Raw genomic sequence first — 20,083 nt, 5'->3', positions numbered from 1 at the left:
TTCAGCAGAATCTGGATGATCTTTTCTCCTTTCTCAAAGACTTCCCCTGCTGTGTTCCCCCATACAATGATGTCATCAATGTACTGTAAATGTTCAGGAGCCTCACCTTTTTCCAGTGCAGTCTGGATCAGTCCATGGCAGATGGTGGGGCTGTGTTTCCACCCCTGGGGCAGTCGGTTCCAGGTGTACTGTACGCCCTTCCAGGTGAAGGCAAACTGGGCCCTGCACTCTGCTGCCAAAGGAATGGAGAAGAAGGCATTGGCAATATCAATAGTCGCATACCACTTTGCTGCCTTGGACTCTAGCTCGTACTGAAGCTCCAACATGTCTGGCACAGCAGCACTTAGTGGTGGGGTGACTTCATTCAGAGCACGGTAATCCACAGTCAGTCTCCATTCTCCACTGGACTTACGCACTGGCCATATAGGGCTGTTGAAAGGTGAACGAGCCTTGCTGACCACCCCTTGGCTCTCCAGTTTACAAATCATCTCATGGATAGGAATCACAGAGTCTCTGTCGGTGCGGTATTGCCGTCGGTGTACTGTTGTTGTGGCGATTGGTACCTGTTGTTCTTCAACTCTTAGTAGTCCCACAGCACAGGAGTCATCTGAGAGACCAGGCAAGGTACTCAGTTGTCTGATGTCTTCTGTCTCTACAGCAGCTATCCCAAAAGCCCAGCGATATCCTTTTGGATCTTTGAAGTATCCATTTCTGAGGTAGTCTATGCCAAGGATGCATGGGGCCTCTGGGCCAGTCACGATGGGGTGTTTTTGCCACCCATTCCCAGTTAAACTCACTTCGGCCTCCAATACAGTCAGCTGCTGGGACCCTCCTGTCACTCCAGAAACAGAAATGGATTCTGTTCCTACATACCTTGATGGCATCAGGGTACATTGGGCACCAGTGTCAACCAAAGCCGTATATTTTTGTGGGTCAGATGTGCCAGGCCATCGGATCCACACAGTCCAATAGATCCGATTGTCCCTTTCCTCTACCTAGCTAGAGGCAGGGCCCCCCTATTCCTGGTCATGGTACACGTTGCTTTCTTCCTGTAAATATGTTCCTGAGGTCCCTTCAAGTGGATCAGTCATATCATTCTTCTTATACTGTCTGGGGTTCTGTGCCTTTGAGACTGGAGCAGTGTTGGCTCTAGATGAGCTCTTCGTGGTAGGTGTCTCTCTCTTCAGTTCACGTACCCGGGCTGCTAAGGAGGAGGTGGGTTTTCCATCCCAATTCCTCATGTCTTCTCCATGTTCCCGAAGAAAAGACCAGAGGTTACCCCGTGGAGTGTATGCTCTCTCCCTGGCTGGTGGGTACCTGCTCCTAATGGCAGAGACTCTTGTTGGTTCTGGCGAGATGTGGTAAATTTCTTCCTTAAGTTCCTTTTTTAGTTTCTGATGGCCCTCTTCAATCAAGCTCCGGACTTGCTCAGCCAGCCTTGTTTCCACAGATGAGACATGGGTACGAAATGGGGCGGTGACAGTATCCTCGTAAATTCTTAGTTTATTGACCAAGACGCCCACCTTGTCCTCACCTTCCCTCCATTGCAGCGTTGCCAGGTAACGGGAGTACATCTCTGGTCCAAGCCGTGCAAATCTCAACCACATCTGCGATGTGCACTGGACATCATCTGGGCTTTTAGGAACTCTCTCGTCTTCTGAGAAAATGATCTCCAGCACAGCCAATTCCCTCAGGCATCGGGTACCTTGTTCCATTGTGCTCCATTTTCCTTGGTGCACCTGGAGGTCTTCTTTACAAAGGTATCTGTCTCTCACACTTGTTAGCAGTCGCCACCAGAGGCTGAGAGTTTGTTGGGTTCTCCCGATCCCCTGGTCAATGACCACATCCCGAGACAGCGATCCCAGTTGCCTGGCCTCACTTTCCATCCAGAATGGTGTCATTGGCTGCAGCGTCCCAGATGCGGAGCAGCCAGGTTAGGATGGACTCGTTTGTCTGGCGGGTGAATTCCCTCCGCAGGTCACGCAGTTCACCCAGGGATAGAGAGCGGGTGATGATCTCTGGCTCTGTCTCTTCTGCTGGGTGTGAAGGTCCTGCCACATCCTCATCAGTCATTATGCGGACTGATTTGCTCTTTGATTTCTTCTTCTGAACAGGGGCAACTGCCACTGGTTTAGGTTGTTCTGCTTCGGTGACAGTTTGTGTGGAGATGCTGATGGCACTTTTGGTTTCTTTCTCCTCTGTGACAGCTTGTGTAGACACTGACACTGTTGCTTTGTTTTTGGTTCCTTTCTCTTCTGTGATGGTCTGAGTAGATGCAGAAACTGTTGCCTTGTTTTTGGTTCTTTTCTCTTCTGTGACAGTCTGCATAGATGCGGTTCCTGTTTCCTCTACGACAGTTTGTGTAGACACGGATGCCGTTGTTTTGCATTTGTTTCTTTTTCCCTCCTCCTCAAGGAGACGCTGCACTACCCCATGTAGTGTTTGATTTCTAAGCATGGTGCAGGCCGTGCAGAGAAGGCAAAGCAGAACTAACAACAATATTATGCTGTCCTTGGCACCTAGAGAGAACTCAATACTTTTGAAAACTGCTGTGCCATACCTAAAAGACTGGAAAAAATCATTCTTTACCCCTCCCCACAGGGGCTGGGTGCGATTATTGAGAGCCCAGATGTAGCATTCTGGACCAGGACAAGAACACAAAATAGAGTATATATTCCGAATGATGCTCATTGCCTCAGAGGTTATCATACAATAAACATAATAGACCAATACAGCAATTCTGGTACCATACCCTGGTCTACACATGAGCATTAAGACCGGCAAATACTGTCCCATGTGTGGGAAAATGTAGAGAGCTAGGTATAAGATATATGAAAGCATGTTGAGCATCATAGCGGACAGCTGTTTCTTTTTTCCTCACTACAAAATTGTAATTCTGACTTTCCTCAGTACCTCCTGCCCCACGTTGGGCGCCAAAAATATATGTGCTGGCTTGAAGGCAAAACCAGCGAGAGACTCCAAGTCAGAAAAAACAATTTAATAGGAGAGGAAAAAAAAAGTAAAATAAAATAAAACACATGCAATGGTACAAAAGATCACTGACAGAGTCAGAATACAACCTGAAACCGTGGTGGTGGCAATCCAGATGAAGTGGTCTTGTTGAAGCAGTGTTCTTGCAGAAAGGTCTGGTAGCTCTTGTCCTCTGGGAATCCAGTGGGTAAGGCTGCCTGTGCTGTCCCAAGGCCCCGATTATATCCAGGTGGGAATGCTTGGCTCCTCCCCCTGGGCGGAGCATCTCACAATGGACTGATATCATTTTATCAGTTTTGCAATGGGTCCTTGATTGCCTATTAAACAGAGATAGCTCCTGGGGAGAGTTATCTATGAGTCATGCAGGACGGTATTGATGGGCCATTAACAGAAGATAGTCTGGAGGGAGGGGGCACGGGAAACAGTGGTGCACAACAACATTTCATGTAGATGGTGATAGAATACATACTTTGGGCACATTTTACATTGTAACCTAGGACAGTAGCCAACACAATTTCCTTTGTTTGCTAAAATGTATAGCTAGCAAAAGGGTTTGATAGTTGGTGTGCTTGATTTGTGGAATACCACCGAGTGTCCAGGCTTGTGCAACTCTGAGATAATCAATGTCTCTCTCAAGTGTATAATTATAGGCTTGCTGCACACGAATCCCATTTTTGTGGATGACAAGGTGACTCCAGGGCTGTAAGAAGACTCTGCCACCATGAGGGAACCCCAGGATTGTGAGGTGACCCCAGTGCTGTTGGCTGCCCCTTGCCTGTGCCTGTCTGGTGATCCTACAGCACGTCTTCCAGATGCGGTGTCCAAACATGCAAACCCAGCTGCAGTAAGGGGATGCAGGTGCCTTTATTGCCAGCCACCAAAGAAAGGTTTGGGGTTTGTACAGCGATGGAAAGGCCTCAGCTGCCATGGAAATTGACCATGGAGCTGGGCTCTAGACAAAAGAGCTACAAACAGAAATATTTTTTTTTCACACAAGGCATGTGCGGTCGCTAGGCAGAGATGAGCAGACAGACATTTTTCATCCTCTCTGCTGCCTCTAAGGTAAAGGAGAAGATGTGGTGACTCAGTTGACAATGGACATCTGAGAAGTTCCATATCTGTGTTTAGCAAAGTACATAAAATCCAGGGATGTGACACAGCCCCATTGGATCACTGCTCCTGTGCAGAAAAGCTCATTAGACCGAGGAGTCAGCGGTGGTGGAGCTGTGAGAGCCACCATTTCCTGCTTTTCCAGGAGAAGGGTGGCTGGGGCAGGAAGCACATCCACTACAGCCAGGCGAGAGGCCTGCCTGTGCACTGGACATAGCTTGCAGAAAGCAAAGAATTGTTGAGGGGCTTGATACTTATCAGGAAACAAGGAAAGGTACAGCCAAAGATGTCATTAGCTGGCACATTTATGAAACGTCAAATATCTAGACAGTGGTAGCTGGCCCAATAATCTGAAGTCTGAGCTAAAAAATCCAGTCTGTCTTCTTGGAGCTATCATTCTCTGATCTGGGGGCCTGTTCCTTTATTTTCACTCCTCTCTACTTCAAGGCTAATCAGCAGAGCTTGCAAACCAATAACAAATTGGTTAAAAATCAGCTTTATATGCAAAGCCTAAAATAAAACATCTGTATATATCCCAGAAGCCTTCACAACCTCCTGTTTTATTAGTATCTCTAAAATAACTTTTCTTTCCTGACTCTAATTCCAGCTAGAAGCACTCTGATAATCCTCATAGGACTGTTATGTGTATTTCCAATTAAGCAATTTATAAGCACTGGCTGTGAGGAGCTTTTTGTTCTTAAGGAAATTATTTCTTCATTAAGAGTAAAACAAGTCTTTTTTTATCCCTGCTTAATATGAAAGCCCTTGTGTCCCCTTTGCATATGCTTTAAGTACTGAACTGTGCAGAAGGAGATTAATCATGTTGTACCCCAACAAGCAGGGAAGACACAGCAGCTGGGTCAGCCACTCAGGGAATAGGCTTTTCAGTGTTTGTTTTCAGAGACAAGTAAAAGTCAGACAGACAGACACTTGCTTTCAAGCTCCTTGCCTTTGCCAGAGGCAACCCACACAATCATGAGCCCTTCTGGAGTCTGAGTCATGAAGAACTGTGGCAGATAAAATGAAGACAGTCAAGAGGGGAAAAAAAAAAAAAAATCCCATTCATGCCCAGCTAATGAGTAGAAGTTCCAAATTTCCTCTTGCTTTGCAGGCTGTGTACCTTAATTAGATGAATCACAGAACACTGAGTGGAAAACACAGGCCAGACAGCTCATAAGAGTCCACTTCATTCTTTTACACTGGCAGCATTATCTACCTCCCCGACAAGGAAGAATGTCCGTCCATTTTCCTGAACTGTCACGAGGCATGGGGAAACATGGAAAATGAAGAGCAGAAAGGATGGATGATTGAGTTTAGCTTGTATTGTAGCACAAGCATCCTATTCCTATTTTTGTCCCCAGGCCCAGTCATTTACACTTTCTATGAATGGACTTACGAGCCCGTGTTCTGATCAAGGGCAGCCCCACTACCAAAGAGCATAAGTTGCACTGAGCAGCAGGATGAGGCACCTTCAAAGGGAGGGTGCTCTTGCTAATATGTGCACTCACCAAAAACTTCTGATGTGGTCACAGAAGGCATTTTGAGCCTTGAGTGTTCTTGGAACTCAGGAAAGAAATCACACATAAATGTCCTAAGTAAACTTCATTCCCTTCATTTTCTTCTAAGCCCAACGAGAAGGAGACAACCTGAAAATGGAATAGCTCCTGAATGTTTAAGATGAATATCTCGTATCTGTTTACAGTAACGTATGTAGAGAATGGAGAAACTGACAACAAATGGAATTACTACATTAGTAAAGAGCTAATCTATAGAAATAGGTTAGAGATGGAGATGCAGCAGCATGTATGCCTGTGCCAATGCTTGACTTGTACAGAGTCAGTGGGAAATGTGTCATGTATTCCAGTAGCACCAGCAGCCTCATGGATTTTTCCTAGGAACTGGTGCATAAAAGGACTGTTGAATGGACCTAGAAGTGGTGAATTTAACTGTACAGTTCAATGTAGACATTGTATCATTTGCGAAGAAATTATGAGTTTAGAATAACCTTAAAACCTTGAGGTTTCCTTATCAGTCTCTGCATTTCATGCCATGCTCAGTAATATTATTTATCATCTCTCTTTGTGTTATGGAATGGATTTTATTTAGCAGCACAAGGAAGAAATGCCTGGTTCTAGTTCCCTCAGCAAGCCCAATGGCATTGTGGTTTTTAGTTATTCTGGTTTTGTGATGTCACTCTCTCTCTTAAAGGGAAATAGGTGTTGAAGAGGGATTTGAAAAAAGATGGGTAACATGTGACACTGCATTGGCTCGTGGGACAGAGAAGGCTCTACTGGCACATGGAGAGTCATTGATCTTCCAGCTCAAAAAAAAGCCACTTAAGTCATGGCAGCATGAGAGAAGGAAGGAGGACAGAGTGACAAACAAGTCATACTTGGTGCTCAGAGTCAGCACTGCTGTCAGAACAGAGGGAAGAAAGGTAAAAAAGGTCAGAAACAGACAAGCAGGTTGAGAAAGGCACTGCAGGAAGCAAAAAAGTGCAGAAAATAATGCTGTAGGGGGAAATGGAGGATGAGGAGGGAAAAATAAGTATCATTATGCAGGGCATGAGGTCAATCTGGAAGCTGTGTTGTGGGTTGGCTGCAGTCTCAGGGAGGCCAGAAACACAGGAGATAACATCCAGCGGAGGAAAAAGTGGTCAAGGGCATGATCTGTCCTGAATCTTAGAAACACTGCAGAGGAAAAATCACTTGGTGTTTAGGTATAGCCTAATGTGCAAAAGAGTATTGTAAGCAATCAGAGCTGTCTGGCTACTTCACCTAAAGGAAAAGGGATATGGCAGCATCTCAGTTATAAAAACTGAAAGAACAAGAGGAGGCAGTCAAAGAGAAGGATCAGGATTTAATTTGCTCAGTGTTCAGTCACCAAGAGACATGGGGGTGGCAATATTGCCAAAGCAAAACTGAATTGAGGAAAATAGATTAGAAGCAGTGAGTCAGATGTGTGAGCTCATGGTGGCACAGCTGATATTTGAAATTGCAGGAGGAGTGAGGATCATAGGAACCTTCACAGGGACTTTTCTTCCTGGGTTTTGCAGTTCAGATTCCATCAAAACACACACAGTTTAACAACTCTTAGTCACCACGAACCTGCAAGAGCACATCAGAGAAGAGAAAGGGAGAGCAGTGGGCAGATAATGGAGCTGCAGGAATATTCTTTGGATAGAGGTAGGAATTTTAGAGAAAATCACTCTCAAACTTAGATCCTCACTGAAGACCTCAGGCCTCAGGGGAATCTTTTGTGAGTAAAGGTTTAGGATTTGTGCATCAGCTGCTGTAAAGTCTCTTTTGTGGCCATTCCAGGCAATACCAAACCGAATGATCCATAACAACACATGAACCATGGAGGCACAAGTCATATTTCTGTCTATGACTGCACACAGTAAAATAATTTTGTTCAACCAGTTTCTATTTGTTTGCTTTCCACCAATGCCACTGTAATTTGTTTTGGTATCCAAATGCATTTTTCTACCCTTACTTGAACTTTTGCGAAAAGAGAACCACTTTGCAGCGGCTCCTTGATTTTTACATACCTGCCTTAGTGACTGTGATAGCAACATGCTCCTGTATTGCTCTAGAAAGTAGCTTTACATGCACTGTTTCATCTAGTCCTTAATTCTTCCACTGGGGCACTAAATCTGGACTAAGCTGAAATACTAGGACAATAATTCTTAATCCACCGTGGAACATTAACTGAGTGTTAAGACAGCGATTTGCTGTATATTATGAACGTGTCTCCATTTCGTTTCCTCTCTGGAGATGCTGATTCACTGATGGAGAGATGTTCTTCCAGGCAAGAAAAGATGAAGTAGAGACAACAGACTCAGAAGTAATAAATAAGGCTGTACAACAAAACTGCCTAATATTATATTATTTTAGAAGCCATATATAATCATGTCATCAGAGTTGTGCTGTGATGCACACACACGAGGAAGCAGAGTTAAGGAGGTGCCTCTAATCTTATACTGTGCTAGTTCAGGAGGTTACAGAGTTTACAACAGTGTATTTTATGCTGCGTCAGTCCAGCACTGGGAAGGAGATTCGCATCTATTTAGCCACAGCAGTGTCCTCTTGGTTCCCATCAGTCAAAGTGTTCTTCAAAGGAACGTGAGCACTATTTCCCCTGCTTTCCACATGTCAACCTAAGGTGCTGGAGGAACGGCAGGTCCTTTAGTCCCTGAGATCAATGGCACATGCAGTACAAAGGAACCAAGTTTCCTGCTCCCTGCTTCTGTGTGCGGTATGTGCTCCCACTGTCCCCTACTCATGCCCTACTGCAGGGAAGCTGCGTGGCTGAAACTCTGGAGACAAGTTTGGATAGCGCCTCTCTAATATAGACAGAGCACAGTCTGGGGTCACAGGCAGCCTGCCAGAGTTGTCACATCACCCTGTCTGAGGAGATGGTCTTCAAAACCCCGCAGCAGCAGCTGATCAAAGACTAGGTTGTTGCTCTTTTGTTTCTGTGATTCTCCTGCCCAGAAGGCACCTGGACTGATGTTGCTGTCCTGGCTGCTCTTCATACTGTTGCTAGGAGCAAACCAGGCTACATTTCTTCAGGCTTGGGACCGGCAACCCATAGGGAGTATTGGGTAAAAGCAGAAAGTAGGGGCTCACTGGACTCTGTTCCTGTTTTTGGGTTTGGTTTTGTTTTTTTTGTTTTTTTTTTTTGGTAATGGCAAAATGGCAGACATTTCAGCAGCCTGTTGAGCACAGTAACCTTCCCCAGTTGCAAAGGTAAATTTAAATTGTAACTGTAAAGATAAATTGTAAATTCTCCTTTGAGTAGATCAAGGTGCAGAAAAGAACCTAAGGTTGCTTGTTCTTTATAAGAAGCCACATTGCTCTAGGAATTAAAAAAGCAGAATGCTTCTTTTGAGCAAACAAATGTCAGGATGATGGTTGGTCACTACTTGCAGGTATTTACTGGGAATCCATTTCACTTAATCCAGACTTGCTGAAGATGTCTGAAGAGAGGGCTTCATTGTTATTCCTAAGCAAAATCAGGTATACAGTTGTTCCCTGTTTGTTTTTGATGGTGTGTTGTGAGAGTTCAAACCTCCAGACACTCTGGAACTGACCCTGCTCTCTCCCATAGGGTCACGGTGTTCTCCCAGGCCTGGAGCTTGTGCCTGTAATTCCCAGCTCTTCTCTGGCTATAGGAAGGGATGGGTGCCTGTACTGGTGGTTACAGTGCTCTGTTAGCTCTCACTTCACACTCTGGGGAACTTCAGTGTTCCACAGCAGAGTCAGAGATGACATTCTTAGCACATTCCTTTCATTTCTTTCCCCTGGCATAGCACTTACTATTCTACACAGTGCTGCTTCATGTGGTTCTTTACAATTTATTTTTAAGGTTTCCCCAAAAACTTGCCTAGTAAGAGTTTTTGCATAATTGCTCCTCAAGATTTGCATTGCAAAACTTCTACAGAGTATTAGCTCTTGGAGCTGGCTGCAGGCTTATGTTACCTCCCACTAGGTTAATCCACATAGCTCTCAAATGAATGATCTAAACACAGGAATATGCATTGCTTTTTGCTTCTATTCTCAGAACAACATTGTTCTTTCTTGGCCACTTCATTTTTTTTAAACTATTCCCAATTCAATTGCTTCTGCAATAAGCCTTAAAATTTTCCTAAGAGAAGGGGGCTGCAGTATTTGTCAGAAGAATTTTTTGCTGTATTTTTTGAAGCTTGTCAGATTCTCAGGTCTTGCAACCTTGAGTTAGGCCTGGCTGATTGTGACTGATGGCATCAGAGAGGTAGTTTTCTTTTTTCTTCCTTGTTTAATCATATGCCTTAAATTATCATCAGTGATGGGTTTATGTTCCTCCTTACAGATTTACAGAGTTTCAGCACCAGTTATATCACTGGATTCAAAGGGAATGATGACAGATTGAACTGCATTTGCTTTCCAAAATCTAGCTTTAAAGTTTCCCTCTGGACTGGAACTCACTGATTTTAATTCATTTCTGGATGGCACTGCTTTAAGTAATTTTTTTCACTACTATCCTCAGAGAAATTATTCTCTACCTATTTGTAAAAGTTCCTTAATATTCTATCTTCACTTTGCTCTGGGTAGTTTTAAAATTCTCCTATTTCTAACTGTAGCTCTCCTTGTGATGCTTGGACTCTTGCACGCAATTTAAAAACATCTTCTGTCATTTTTGCCTTTGCAGTTGCTGCTTTGCCATGCTAGTTCTTTTTGATCTTTTCTAACTTGCTCCAAAAGTTCTTTTTTTTTTTTTTTTTTTTTTTTTTAATCTGGCATATAATGTTCTTCAAGTTCAAGCTTGTGATCATATTTGCTGCTGTCTACCAGCATCCATAACCTCTTCCTTAGAACTTTTCATGGCTTCTTAGCCAAGATGTCGTGATAAGAATGAAGTGGGGGAAAGTGCAGTTTCTGACAACATCCATTGAATCCTCCGAGTAATGATCCTTGGCTTCGTCTCCTGACAAAATGTGCTTGATATAGTGTCTTTTTGGGCTCCTGCAATGGGTATGAAAATTACCTTCCTCCTTATTCTTTGGATGTAATTTTAAATGCTGTTGTTCCCAACAGGAAATCAAACTGACTGGCTTGACAGGTTTAACAAGCTGAGCACCACTGGCCTATTTCTTTGATGATAAATGGGAGAGGAAGTAAGTGGGGAAGTAAGCTACAGGTGCACTATCTCCCTGGGTGACCACAGTCATTCTTTGGGGTTATGGCCCTGTTTGAACTTCTCTCTGCTTGTAAACAATTTGGTAAGGTAGTAAGCAAGTTAGTGAACACCTGGTGAACTCCTGTCAAGACACAGCTAAACTCATGCAACCTCCAAAACAAGGTATTTGCATTCAAATTACCTGTTGGGAATAATCTGCAGCATTTGTCAGCCCCCAAACCATGCACAGGCGTTGTCTGGAAGAACATCTGCTCACCAGAGCCAGGGCTTTGCTGGCAGTTTTACAGCACAGAGACTGCCTGTTCCAAATTTGTGCCCAGGCCAAGACTTTGCATTCTTTGGGTAAAGGGTGTATTGTGTGTTCTTCCTAATTTTTCTGTGGTGTGACTTCTGGAGTCAAGAAAGAGGTTCAAGATGCCTCTCCCATGCTTCCTGCTCTGGGAATGATGGCAAGGGGTGTTTCCATCACTGCCATTAGGTATGATTTGACTTTTTGGTACTGTGATAGAAGGCTGACACTGCAGTGGTACCTAAAATGTTTTATAACAGTGTCTTTCTAGGCACACTTTCCTGCAGCTTATATCAGCCACGCTTTGTAAAATTTTATCTGAAGTTGTTCAATCACACATAAAAATTAGAGTATGGCAATTACGTTGGCCTGGTTAAAAATCTTACCATACTGTGGCTTGGAGTGCTTACTTTTTCCAGGCATCATAGAAAAGGCATTTTTGGTATCAAGTGAGCCCCTTTCACTGTCTCCAGAAAAACATATCTTGGCCAAATCATAAACTCTGACTAATTTTAATTTGAACACCCTCAGTAGAAGCTTGTTCTCTTGGCAGCTGAACTCCTGGCTGTGACATCTGCAGTGAGCACCCTCCAGCTTCTCCCTGCCAGCTCATCTGCCTGTGTGCAGCTCCATGCTGCAACCCAGGGCTGGCACCTTCTCCTCTGGAGCACGAAGCACTGCAGGGTGTGGAGTGGGGAGCAGGGCCAGCAGAAGTGAAAGCTGGACACTTGGACTTAATATTACAGGGAGGAAAGAGCTGTGAGGAAGGAGAGTAAGCAGAGAGAAAGCAGATACAGCATCCATACAGCTTCTTATGTTCTTTCTCATCCAACACTGAAACAATCCAAGGCTTTCTCTAACCTCCATGTTTATCTGTTGGCAAGTAGCTGTATTATCTGGTGATGAAGGATGTATCCTACATCCCTCAAATTTGTTGATTGAGTTTCTACCTCATGCAACTGATCCCTGTGGATGATAATGGATGTCTACTGCTACCGATTACATATTAGCACATGCGGTAGAGACCTGTGCTTCAGACCTAATAGGTTTCAGTTCCATTTGGAGGTCACTAGGGTTTCATATAATATCATTTCTTTTCGATTAACATGGCAAGTGACTTGGTAATTCCAGTAAATGACTAAGTACTTAAAGTAAACCTGTCTGGAAACACAAATTTCTGTCCAGCTGGAAATTTTAACAATTGACATTTTACTTGAGACAAAACAGGGGAAAGAAAAAAAAAAAAAAAAAAAAAAAAAAAAAAAAAAAAAAAAAAAAAGTTACTGTATTCCTGTGGTAGAACATTAAAACAAATGCCCTTCTAATTTTTCCTCTATGAGTTACATCCTCAAAGGGTTAACATGACCAAAGTAAGTTGATGAAAGATTTTATGGAAGGACAACTTTGATCTCATAGATGGTATAAGACAGGACTTAATCCAAAATTAACATCCTATAGGGCTTAATTAAAGGAAACAAATGTGAGAAAGCTTGTTCTACTCTTGAACAGCTCATTTAGCTTGTCTTTAATGTAAATTATCAATGAGGTTCCTGTCATGAAAATAAATCTCATTAAAAATGCATCACTTGTTCACACACATCTAAACCAAGGAAGGAGTGTGCTCCTACCAGATGAAATTGATGTTACTCAGCTGCAGAGCAAAAGTGATGTGGGTTTCAAAATGCAGTCACTCTTGCTTTTGTCTGGGTTTACGTTTTCTGAAAAATCTTTCAATTTCCCTCAGTGGGCTGTCAGAGTCCTTAATTAATGCGGAATAATGGGGGGGGCTGCAAACCAATGACTGAAGGGAAGACTTGGAGCAAGAAGATCTTGAAACCCACATTCCCTCTTTACTGGTGGACTCATACTGCCAAAGGTTCTATGTCCTTAGGTTACAATTTCTTTGGGATTTTCTATAACTTTCCATTGAATAGAAGTTCAGATAAAATGAAACTGTGAAAGCAAATACTATTTGAAACTGTATAAAAAGTGTATAAAAATTATATTTGGCATATAAATCATAACATCATATTATTATTATTCTCTTGGAGCCGCTTATGGAGCAGTAAAGCTAGAATTCTATACAGAGATGAAAGTCAATATCTATCTCCATCCCTACACCGACATTAGTAGGAAATATTACCAGACATTGCAAGATAGGAAGGAAATAAGAAGAATATTAACTAGAGCCCTTTTTTCCTTATTACAGTCCCATATTACAAAACAAACAAGTATGCAGTCCTTCTTTGTATACTTACAGAACTTCCTCTCCACAGAGCAATAAAGAGGCAGACATTCCTGAATGTTTGGTTGGTTTAGGCCTGATAATTGCACAACATCAGGAATACCTCAAGAGGAAGTGATCTCCCCACCACTGTAAGGTGAGAAACTCTACAGCAACACATTTGTATGGGAAGCAGGCATAGAAAGAATTCCAATGTTTTCATTGTGTTTTAAAATCTGTGTGTGAAGGTTACAGCAAAGCTTTTGTTACATATTTATGGTCCCAAAGGCTTTATCCCTTCGTTCTGTATATGCTTTCCAGGCGGAGGTTACAGCTTGGTCACCTCAGTCAACTTTAGGTCTGGCCCCTGACCAGAACGGGAATAAGATACTAAGTAGGCTGTTTAGCGCATTAAATTCTCTTCGGTGTGTGGTACGGCCAGGAGGTGGCAGAGCAAGCCTGATTTACCACGTCCGAGCGGCAGGCTCTGGGTATTTTCCAGTCTTGACGCTATGGAAAGATGGTGAGCTCCTGCAGTTCTCCCATTTGCACCGTTTAGTGGCAACTGCCTGCACACCACTCGCAGCATTTGCAAGGCATAAAGAGGCCTCCAGCAAGCTGGAGGCTTTTTTTTTTAATTATTATTTTGTGCTTCTGACTCAACTCTGCTGTTCATGGCAGTAAGGCCAACACATCCTTTCAGAGGCAAGAATGAGTCTTCCTTGTGTACACATCCTTGCAGGCAAATGACACTGACCCTGCCCACAGCAGCGCGCAGTGACAAAAGCACATCGTTCAAGCAAGGGCCTGACAAGTAATGACACATACCTTGCACCAAAGTGCTGCCAATAACTTGATAATCTAAACTGTATCTGCTTGTAAATTACTCTATTAAAAAAGCAATAGGCTTCCGCAAAACTTGTCTTTTTCTTAAGAGCTACTGGTGCTGGTTACAAACCCCCCAAGTTTATTAACAGAAAGTAATCCCAAAATCTCTCTGTGTTAGGTTTAACGGGCTGCAGCAGCCCCAGAATAGATATTGGTGCTTTCACAAAAGAAGGCATATACTGTCTTCTGCCTGTCGTGTGGATTTTTTCTATGTCTGTTTCCCTGGGGCAGCTGTGAGAGGGAAGAGAGAAGAAGGGGAGGAAGAGAAGGTAGTAATCATTTTCTTAGGGTTTGTGAAAACACAGGACCGGTTTTGGTCTTGCTGTTTTAAGGGACTTAAAAACCTGATAAATGGCAATGGAAATAGAGAGAAGAAGCTCCTTCAGTTAGGACTGCAAGAGAAATAGATGATGCATAGGTTTTTGTGCATAGGGTCAGATACAAAGTCAAGAGAACCATGCATGAGGGAGACAGGCAGTGAGGAGAGGTGAACAGAGGATTCTTTGCACTGAAAGTACTGGAGTTATTATGCTCTAAATTCTGCATTTATTGTCTGCTGGCTTCAAAACAGCAATGTACGATAGAATCTGACCCTAAATGGATGTAGTTGTCAGAATCAACAAAAGGAAGCACAGATAGAGAGATTTGATATCTTCTCTACAATCCTGCCTCTGGTAATAGTTACTGCTAGAACTCAGAACTCCCTCAGAGGAGGGAGGGAAACCATATTTCTTCCAGTACCTCTGTTAACGGCTCAGTTTTTTAAATTCTAAGAAAGGACCAACTATATAGCTGGGAAGAAATCACACAAAACCCCCCGGCACTGCTATTCTCCAGGGGTTTTCCCCAACCTTCTAACAGTTTTAGCCAAGTACAGATAAGATCTATGCCCTGAACACTAATACAGTCAGTGCCCCCAGACGGACAGACTCAGATCTGGGCAGAGCTGCTTGGGTAAGAGAAAAGGTCACTTACCGTGGCCTGTGTGGCCCCTGACTGCTCTACTAATACCAGATGCAGAGATGGCATCTGGAAGACCAACTTATGGCCACAGGCAACTAAAATTAGAACAATCAGCGCAAACAGACAGACAGAATGTGGAGATCCTTGTAACTTCCAATTTCTCCTCACCAGACTGGAGTTGAACAGGCATCTACCACTGAAAAGCTACATATCCTGTGGTTCCTTCTCTGAGTTTTGGAAACAGCTCTGTGCATGTTACTGCAAGTCCTTTCACATCAAACCTGGGGCTGTGGCTGCCACTCATTGCTTTAAACATCCAGGTCCAAATTTCACATCTAAACCAATGATGTTTGGATGGGAAATGGTATTTTGATCCTCCTTTTCTTTTAGTTGCCCCAGCCTTGAGGATGGTGGCTTAGAATAGCTGAAATATTTAAAAACTCCGCCAAGCGCTGTGCTGACAAAACAGTGATTTGTACGCGCTCTGTACTTCTGGCTAATCTCAGCACAGAGTTCAGATGCTGAATGAATCTTCTTTTCTCTCATCATTCAGTGCATTAACTCGAGGTCATGCTCCACTGACACTTGCAAACAGCACCCGCCTCTGTCAGTCACAGCCACGCACAGAAGGAGCCTGAAAGGAATTAACTCCGTCTAATAAACATCCCTGGTTTGCACACAGCCCCTCAGGATGGGAGCAGTAGCAAACTGGGACTGATGACAAACTCTTGGAGGAGGGAGTAGGGTTTAGCCTACAGAAATGGAAATGCTCCAGTTTGCAATGGTATCACGAATGCATAATGTCACAGATATTTCACTTATGGCTTGTTTTCAGACATCTACAAAATCCAATAATTGTGGCAAAGCCAGCTGCCTTTGTTGTCTGTGGTTACAGTTAGAAGAGACCAAATGACAATTTGCAGGCCTGCAATCCAAAGCACAGTGCCCTGAATCACTTCAGGAGAAAGAAGTGGTGGCAGGAGTTAGTTCAAAGCTGTAGGAAAATAGAGAGAGCAGACCAATAATAGCAGCAGTTAACTTTATTTCTTAAAGGAAAATTAATTCAGCAACAAAAAATAAAGGTGCTGCTCACAAGAAAAACCTCATATTGCTGATGTGCAACATCACATAAATGTGAGGTTAGGAGATGTGAGAACATCTGTGCAACTGCTATCTAAGGGCAGATCAATTCTTCTCCTTTCTTCTTTTTCTTTTCCATTTCGTTTCAGAAGCTTCAGGAGACTTCTTCCTCTGGTGCCAAAATAACTGTTTTGGAAGTGGGAGCAATCATTTATATTCTCATCCCAGTATCACCATGTACTTCACTGGAAGTTTGATAAGGCCTTACTGTGTATGTAATGTAAGAAAAATAGTTTGTATTGTGGCCTCCAACAAGAAACTGAGGCTGTGGAAAGAGCTACTGAAGATCCCCATCGGAAATAGTCCAACCCAGGATAGGAACTCAGTACTTCTACCTTTTGTACTTTTCTTCCTCAATAATGCTTTCTCAGTAATGAGAAAACCTGTCCAGAACAAAAGGTTAGGAGTATTCCATCCCAAAGAAGAACATTTGGATGTTCTGGTTTGTTTTGCCTCCCTTTATGCCCAGAATGTGTTTACTACGATGGTTGGAAGGAAGTGACCAACTCTTCAGTGTTATTAATGTTACTTATTTGTCAATAAGACCATCAAGAACTGTCTTAGAAAAATATTAAAGCTGAGTCATATACCAATAAAAACAGATAAATTCACTCTGGCAGCTGCAATAGTGAATTTAGCTTACTTTTGCTGTGCCTCAGCAGCGTGGCATATGGTTCTATGGTGATTTCATTTCATTTCAGACTTTCTTTTTGACATAAGATGAAGTCTAATAACATGTCAAATGGAGTTACAGGAAGAGCAAAGGCAACTTTTTTTATTACAAACAAGGAACACTGTGCATCTTTCTGCCGCATGTAAAGGCACCTATGACTCTTGCTAGAGAAGTGAACAGCTGTTCTAAACATCTAAATTCTATCTGTGCAAAGGCCTCTGCAATTCTAATGTACACAGGCAAGCAAGCAGTGATTGAAGCAGAGGTTGTGTGTAGATCTCCTCCTGACACTCTTTTGATCAAAAGTTCAGGGTGAAAAACCCTTGTGGCTGCCTCAATTCTCCTATACATTCAGCAAGATACAGCCTCTCTATGATAACTATGAGATTCCAAAGTGAAAAGTAACATGTTAAGCAGGTGATAGGATATTTACTGACTGAAATAATGAGTTAAAGGAGATATTTATTTATTTATTTATTTATTTATTTTAGAAAATATAGCAATTTTTCCGGTTACAGACAGCAAAAAGAAAGAATGGTGATTTTTAGCAGCTAGAATGCAAATTATTAAATGACACAGTATTCCTACAGATCCCGGAAAACGGAGATGTTGATTGTTTTGGTAAGAGCACAGTACTGACTCTCTGACTGTGATTAAGTTGCTATTGCTCAGCTGGGGTGTTGTTCACAGTAATCTGGGTCTTGCTCATGCTGACTCATATCTCCTGCGTTCTCAGCAGTGGTTTGTGTTTCTTACCATTCTGACCTCCAAGGTACTGAGCCTTTTGTATCTTAATGAGTATGGGACACCTGGGATCAAACATCAGGGAGCAGGAGCAGTCACTGCTAGAGTTTCCTGATGTGAAGATGTCAGACAATGCCCAGGTCTTAGGATCTAGCATGGATTTTACCTCCTGAGGGGAGGGCAATGGAAGGAAGCCAGAATGTGAGTCAGAAAGGTACAAGACTGTATTTAGAAAAGGATGGCCTTTTCAGTTAGTTTTGTTGTTTTATTTAACTACTCTGCATCCTATTTTATATAACCATAGGGAACCAACCAGTCCTTGATCATCAAGGATGGCAGAAAGTGAATGTTTGTGAAAGTGATGTAAGCAGGTTCACGAGACAGTGTGGTGGGTGACTCCACAACCTCCATGGGCAGCATTTCTGATGTTTCAGTGGAAGAATTCTTCCTGATATCCAAATGGAACCTCTCCTGCTACAACTTGAGGCCATTTCCAATGGTTGCCTGGGAGAAGAGGCTGACACCCACCTGGCTACTACCTCCTTTCAGTGGTTGTAGAGAGTGATAAAGTCAGCCCCTGAGTCTCCTTTCTTCCAGGCTAAGCACCCCCAGCTCTCTCAGCTGCTCCTCACCAGACTTCTCCTCCCCAGCCCCACTGCCCTTCTCTGGAGTCTCCCCAGCCCCTCAGTGTGTTTTCTGTAGTGAGAGGCACAGAACTGAACACAGGGTTTGAGGTGTGGCCTCACCAGTGCCAAGTACAGGGGGACAATCACTGCCCTGCCCCTGCTGGCCCCACTATTGCTGATCCAGGCCAGGATGTCATTGGTCTTCTTGGCCACCTGGGCACATGCTGGCTCATGTTCAGTGCTGCCAACCAGTACCCCCAGGTCCTTTCCTACTGGGCAGTTTTTCAGCAGCTCTGCCCCCAGCCTGTCATGCTGAACGGGGTTGTTGTGACTGAAATACTGAAGTATGACAAGTGGAGCCAGACAAAGAGATGTCAGTTTGCAGGAGGTGAAAGAAAAAATAATGTGACAGCAGAGCACAGTGGATTAAACAAGTCATTAAGAGTATGTAAGAGCAACAGGCATGGGGTGATGGGTTTTTCTACCACTCTGCATGGCTCTTACTGCAACTGAACAACATGGCCCTGAGTTACAAAATTTCATAGGATGTGTAAAATTCTAATCCTGAGTCCTCTGGCCTCATTATGGTCTCTGTTGTAAGGGGCCCATCTGCACCTCATCAAAGTCCTCATATATTTCTGGATAGGTTTGGGATAGATGACTAAATTATTGCTCTAATTTACCAATGTATACTATCAGTAGTTACCTACTTGTTCTTTTAATTAGGCTAAAATTTGCCAAAGCATACGAAAAATTGCTTATCTCACTGAAAAGAGAATTATCTGCTGAAAGCTCACAGCCCATTCTTCAACTTTTGCATAAATATTTTTATTGTATATTTTTATGTTCTGCATTAAAAGTGTGTCACTGGGGACATGTGCTGGTTGTGAACACTGTACTTCTCACCAGCACCTGCTTCTGGAGCATGCTAAATGTGGAAACGTAATGGCTGAGCTGTGCAGGCAGTTTATTCTCTGTTCTGCAGCAGCATGGGTAAAGCAGGAAAATTTGTATCTGTCTGAGTTGACCCAGAGGGAAACCTGACCAAGAGGCTTTAGCTTTGAACTGAATTCGGTTGTGTGTTGCAGGGAGACTCATTTGTTTTAGCTTCTGAAAAGTAAGTGGGACTGAATTTAGCCTTGAAAAATCCCACTGGGATGAAAAATAATACGATTTATATCGGAAAATGTCAAAATCAAAACTAGCAGTTTCCTCCTCACTCTTTTCTCTTCCTCCCCGCCCCCCCAACTTTTTGCCACTCATGAATGATTGTCCCAAATGCATTCAGACTTCCCTGCTGGCCTGGGCTATGCCATGGCATTGCATTCTTCTGTAAATCTGTTCCTTATCCCAGGTGTGTAGCTTGGCTATTGAGGATGGCCCTAGAGCAGTACAGCACAGGCTGGAGGGAGTTGTGGAGATTCTGTACCAGTAGCAGCCTGTGTGATCCTGTGACCCTGCAGGCAAAGGAGAAAAAGTCAAACCCTGGAGCAGTGGGATAAAACTGCTTAGAAACCCTCCGCTATGGGCTGTCTTTTTGACCTGCTGGTCCAGCAAGCAGACTTGTCTAATGAATTAAAACAGGTGAATTAATTATTCTTGGATGAGGAAATTGACCAAAATCATTCTGCACATGATATACAAAGAAATGCCATATTCTCCCAGTTTCAAAATCCTTGCAGAGTTACAATTGTAACTGTAAGGTTTATAGTTGTGCTTATCCTGACAGAGCCCATGTTGTCAGCATGCTTAGG

General features: G+C 43.3%; 1 protein-coding gene across 1 annotated transcript in view; it reads left to right on the top strand.

Moving 5' to 3' along the window:
• Window positions 1–16,489, top strand: part of LOC120750002 (ankyrin repeat domain-containing protein 9-like) — a 32,851-nt gene extending 16,362 nt beyond the window's left edge. The window contains exon 2 of the mRNA XM_040058113.2: window positions 16,379–16,489. Coding sequence (XP_039914047.1) covers window positions 16,379–16,483 — 105 coding nt within the window. The 3' untranslated portion in view covers window positions 16,484–16,489. The remainder of the gene's footprint in view (window positions 1–16,378) is intronic.
• Window positions 16,490–20,083: the final 3,594 nt, after the last annotated feature.

The sequence above is a fragment of the Hirundo rustica genome, chromosome 3 (assembly GCF_015227805.2).
Source record: "Hirundo rustica isolate bHirRus1 chromosome 3, bHirRus1.pri.v3, whole genome shotgun sequence".
In the NCBI taxonomy this organism is placed as follows: domain Eukaryota; kingdom Metazoa; phylum Chordata; class Aves; order Passeriformes; family Hirundinidae; genus Hirundo; species Hirundo rustica.
The sequence above is the reverse complement of the archived record's forward strand: the minus strand, read 5'-3'. Positions and strand labels throughout refer to the sequence as shown.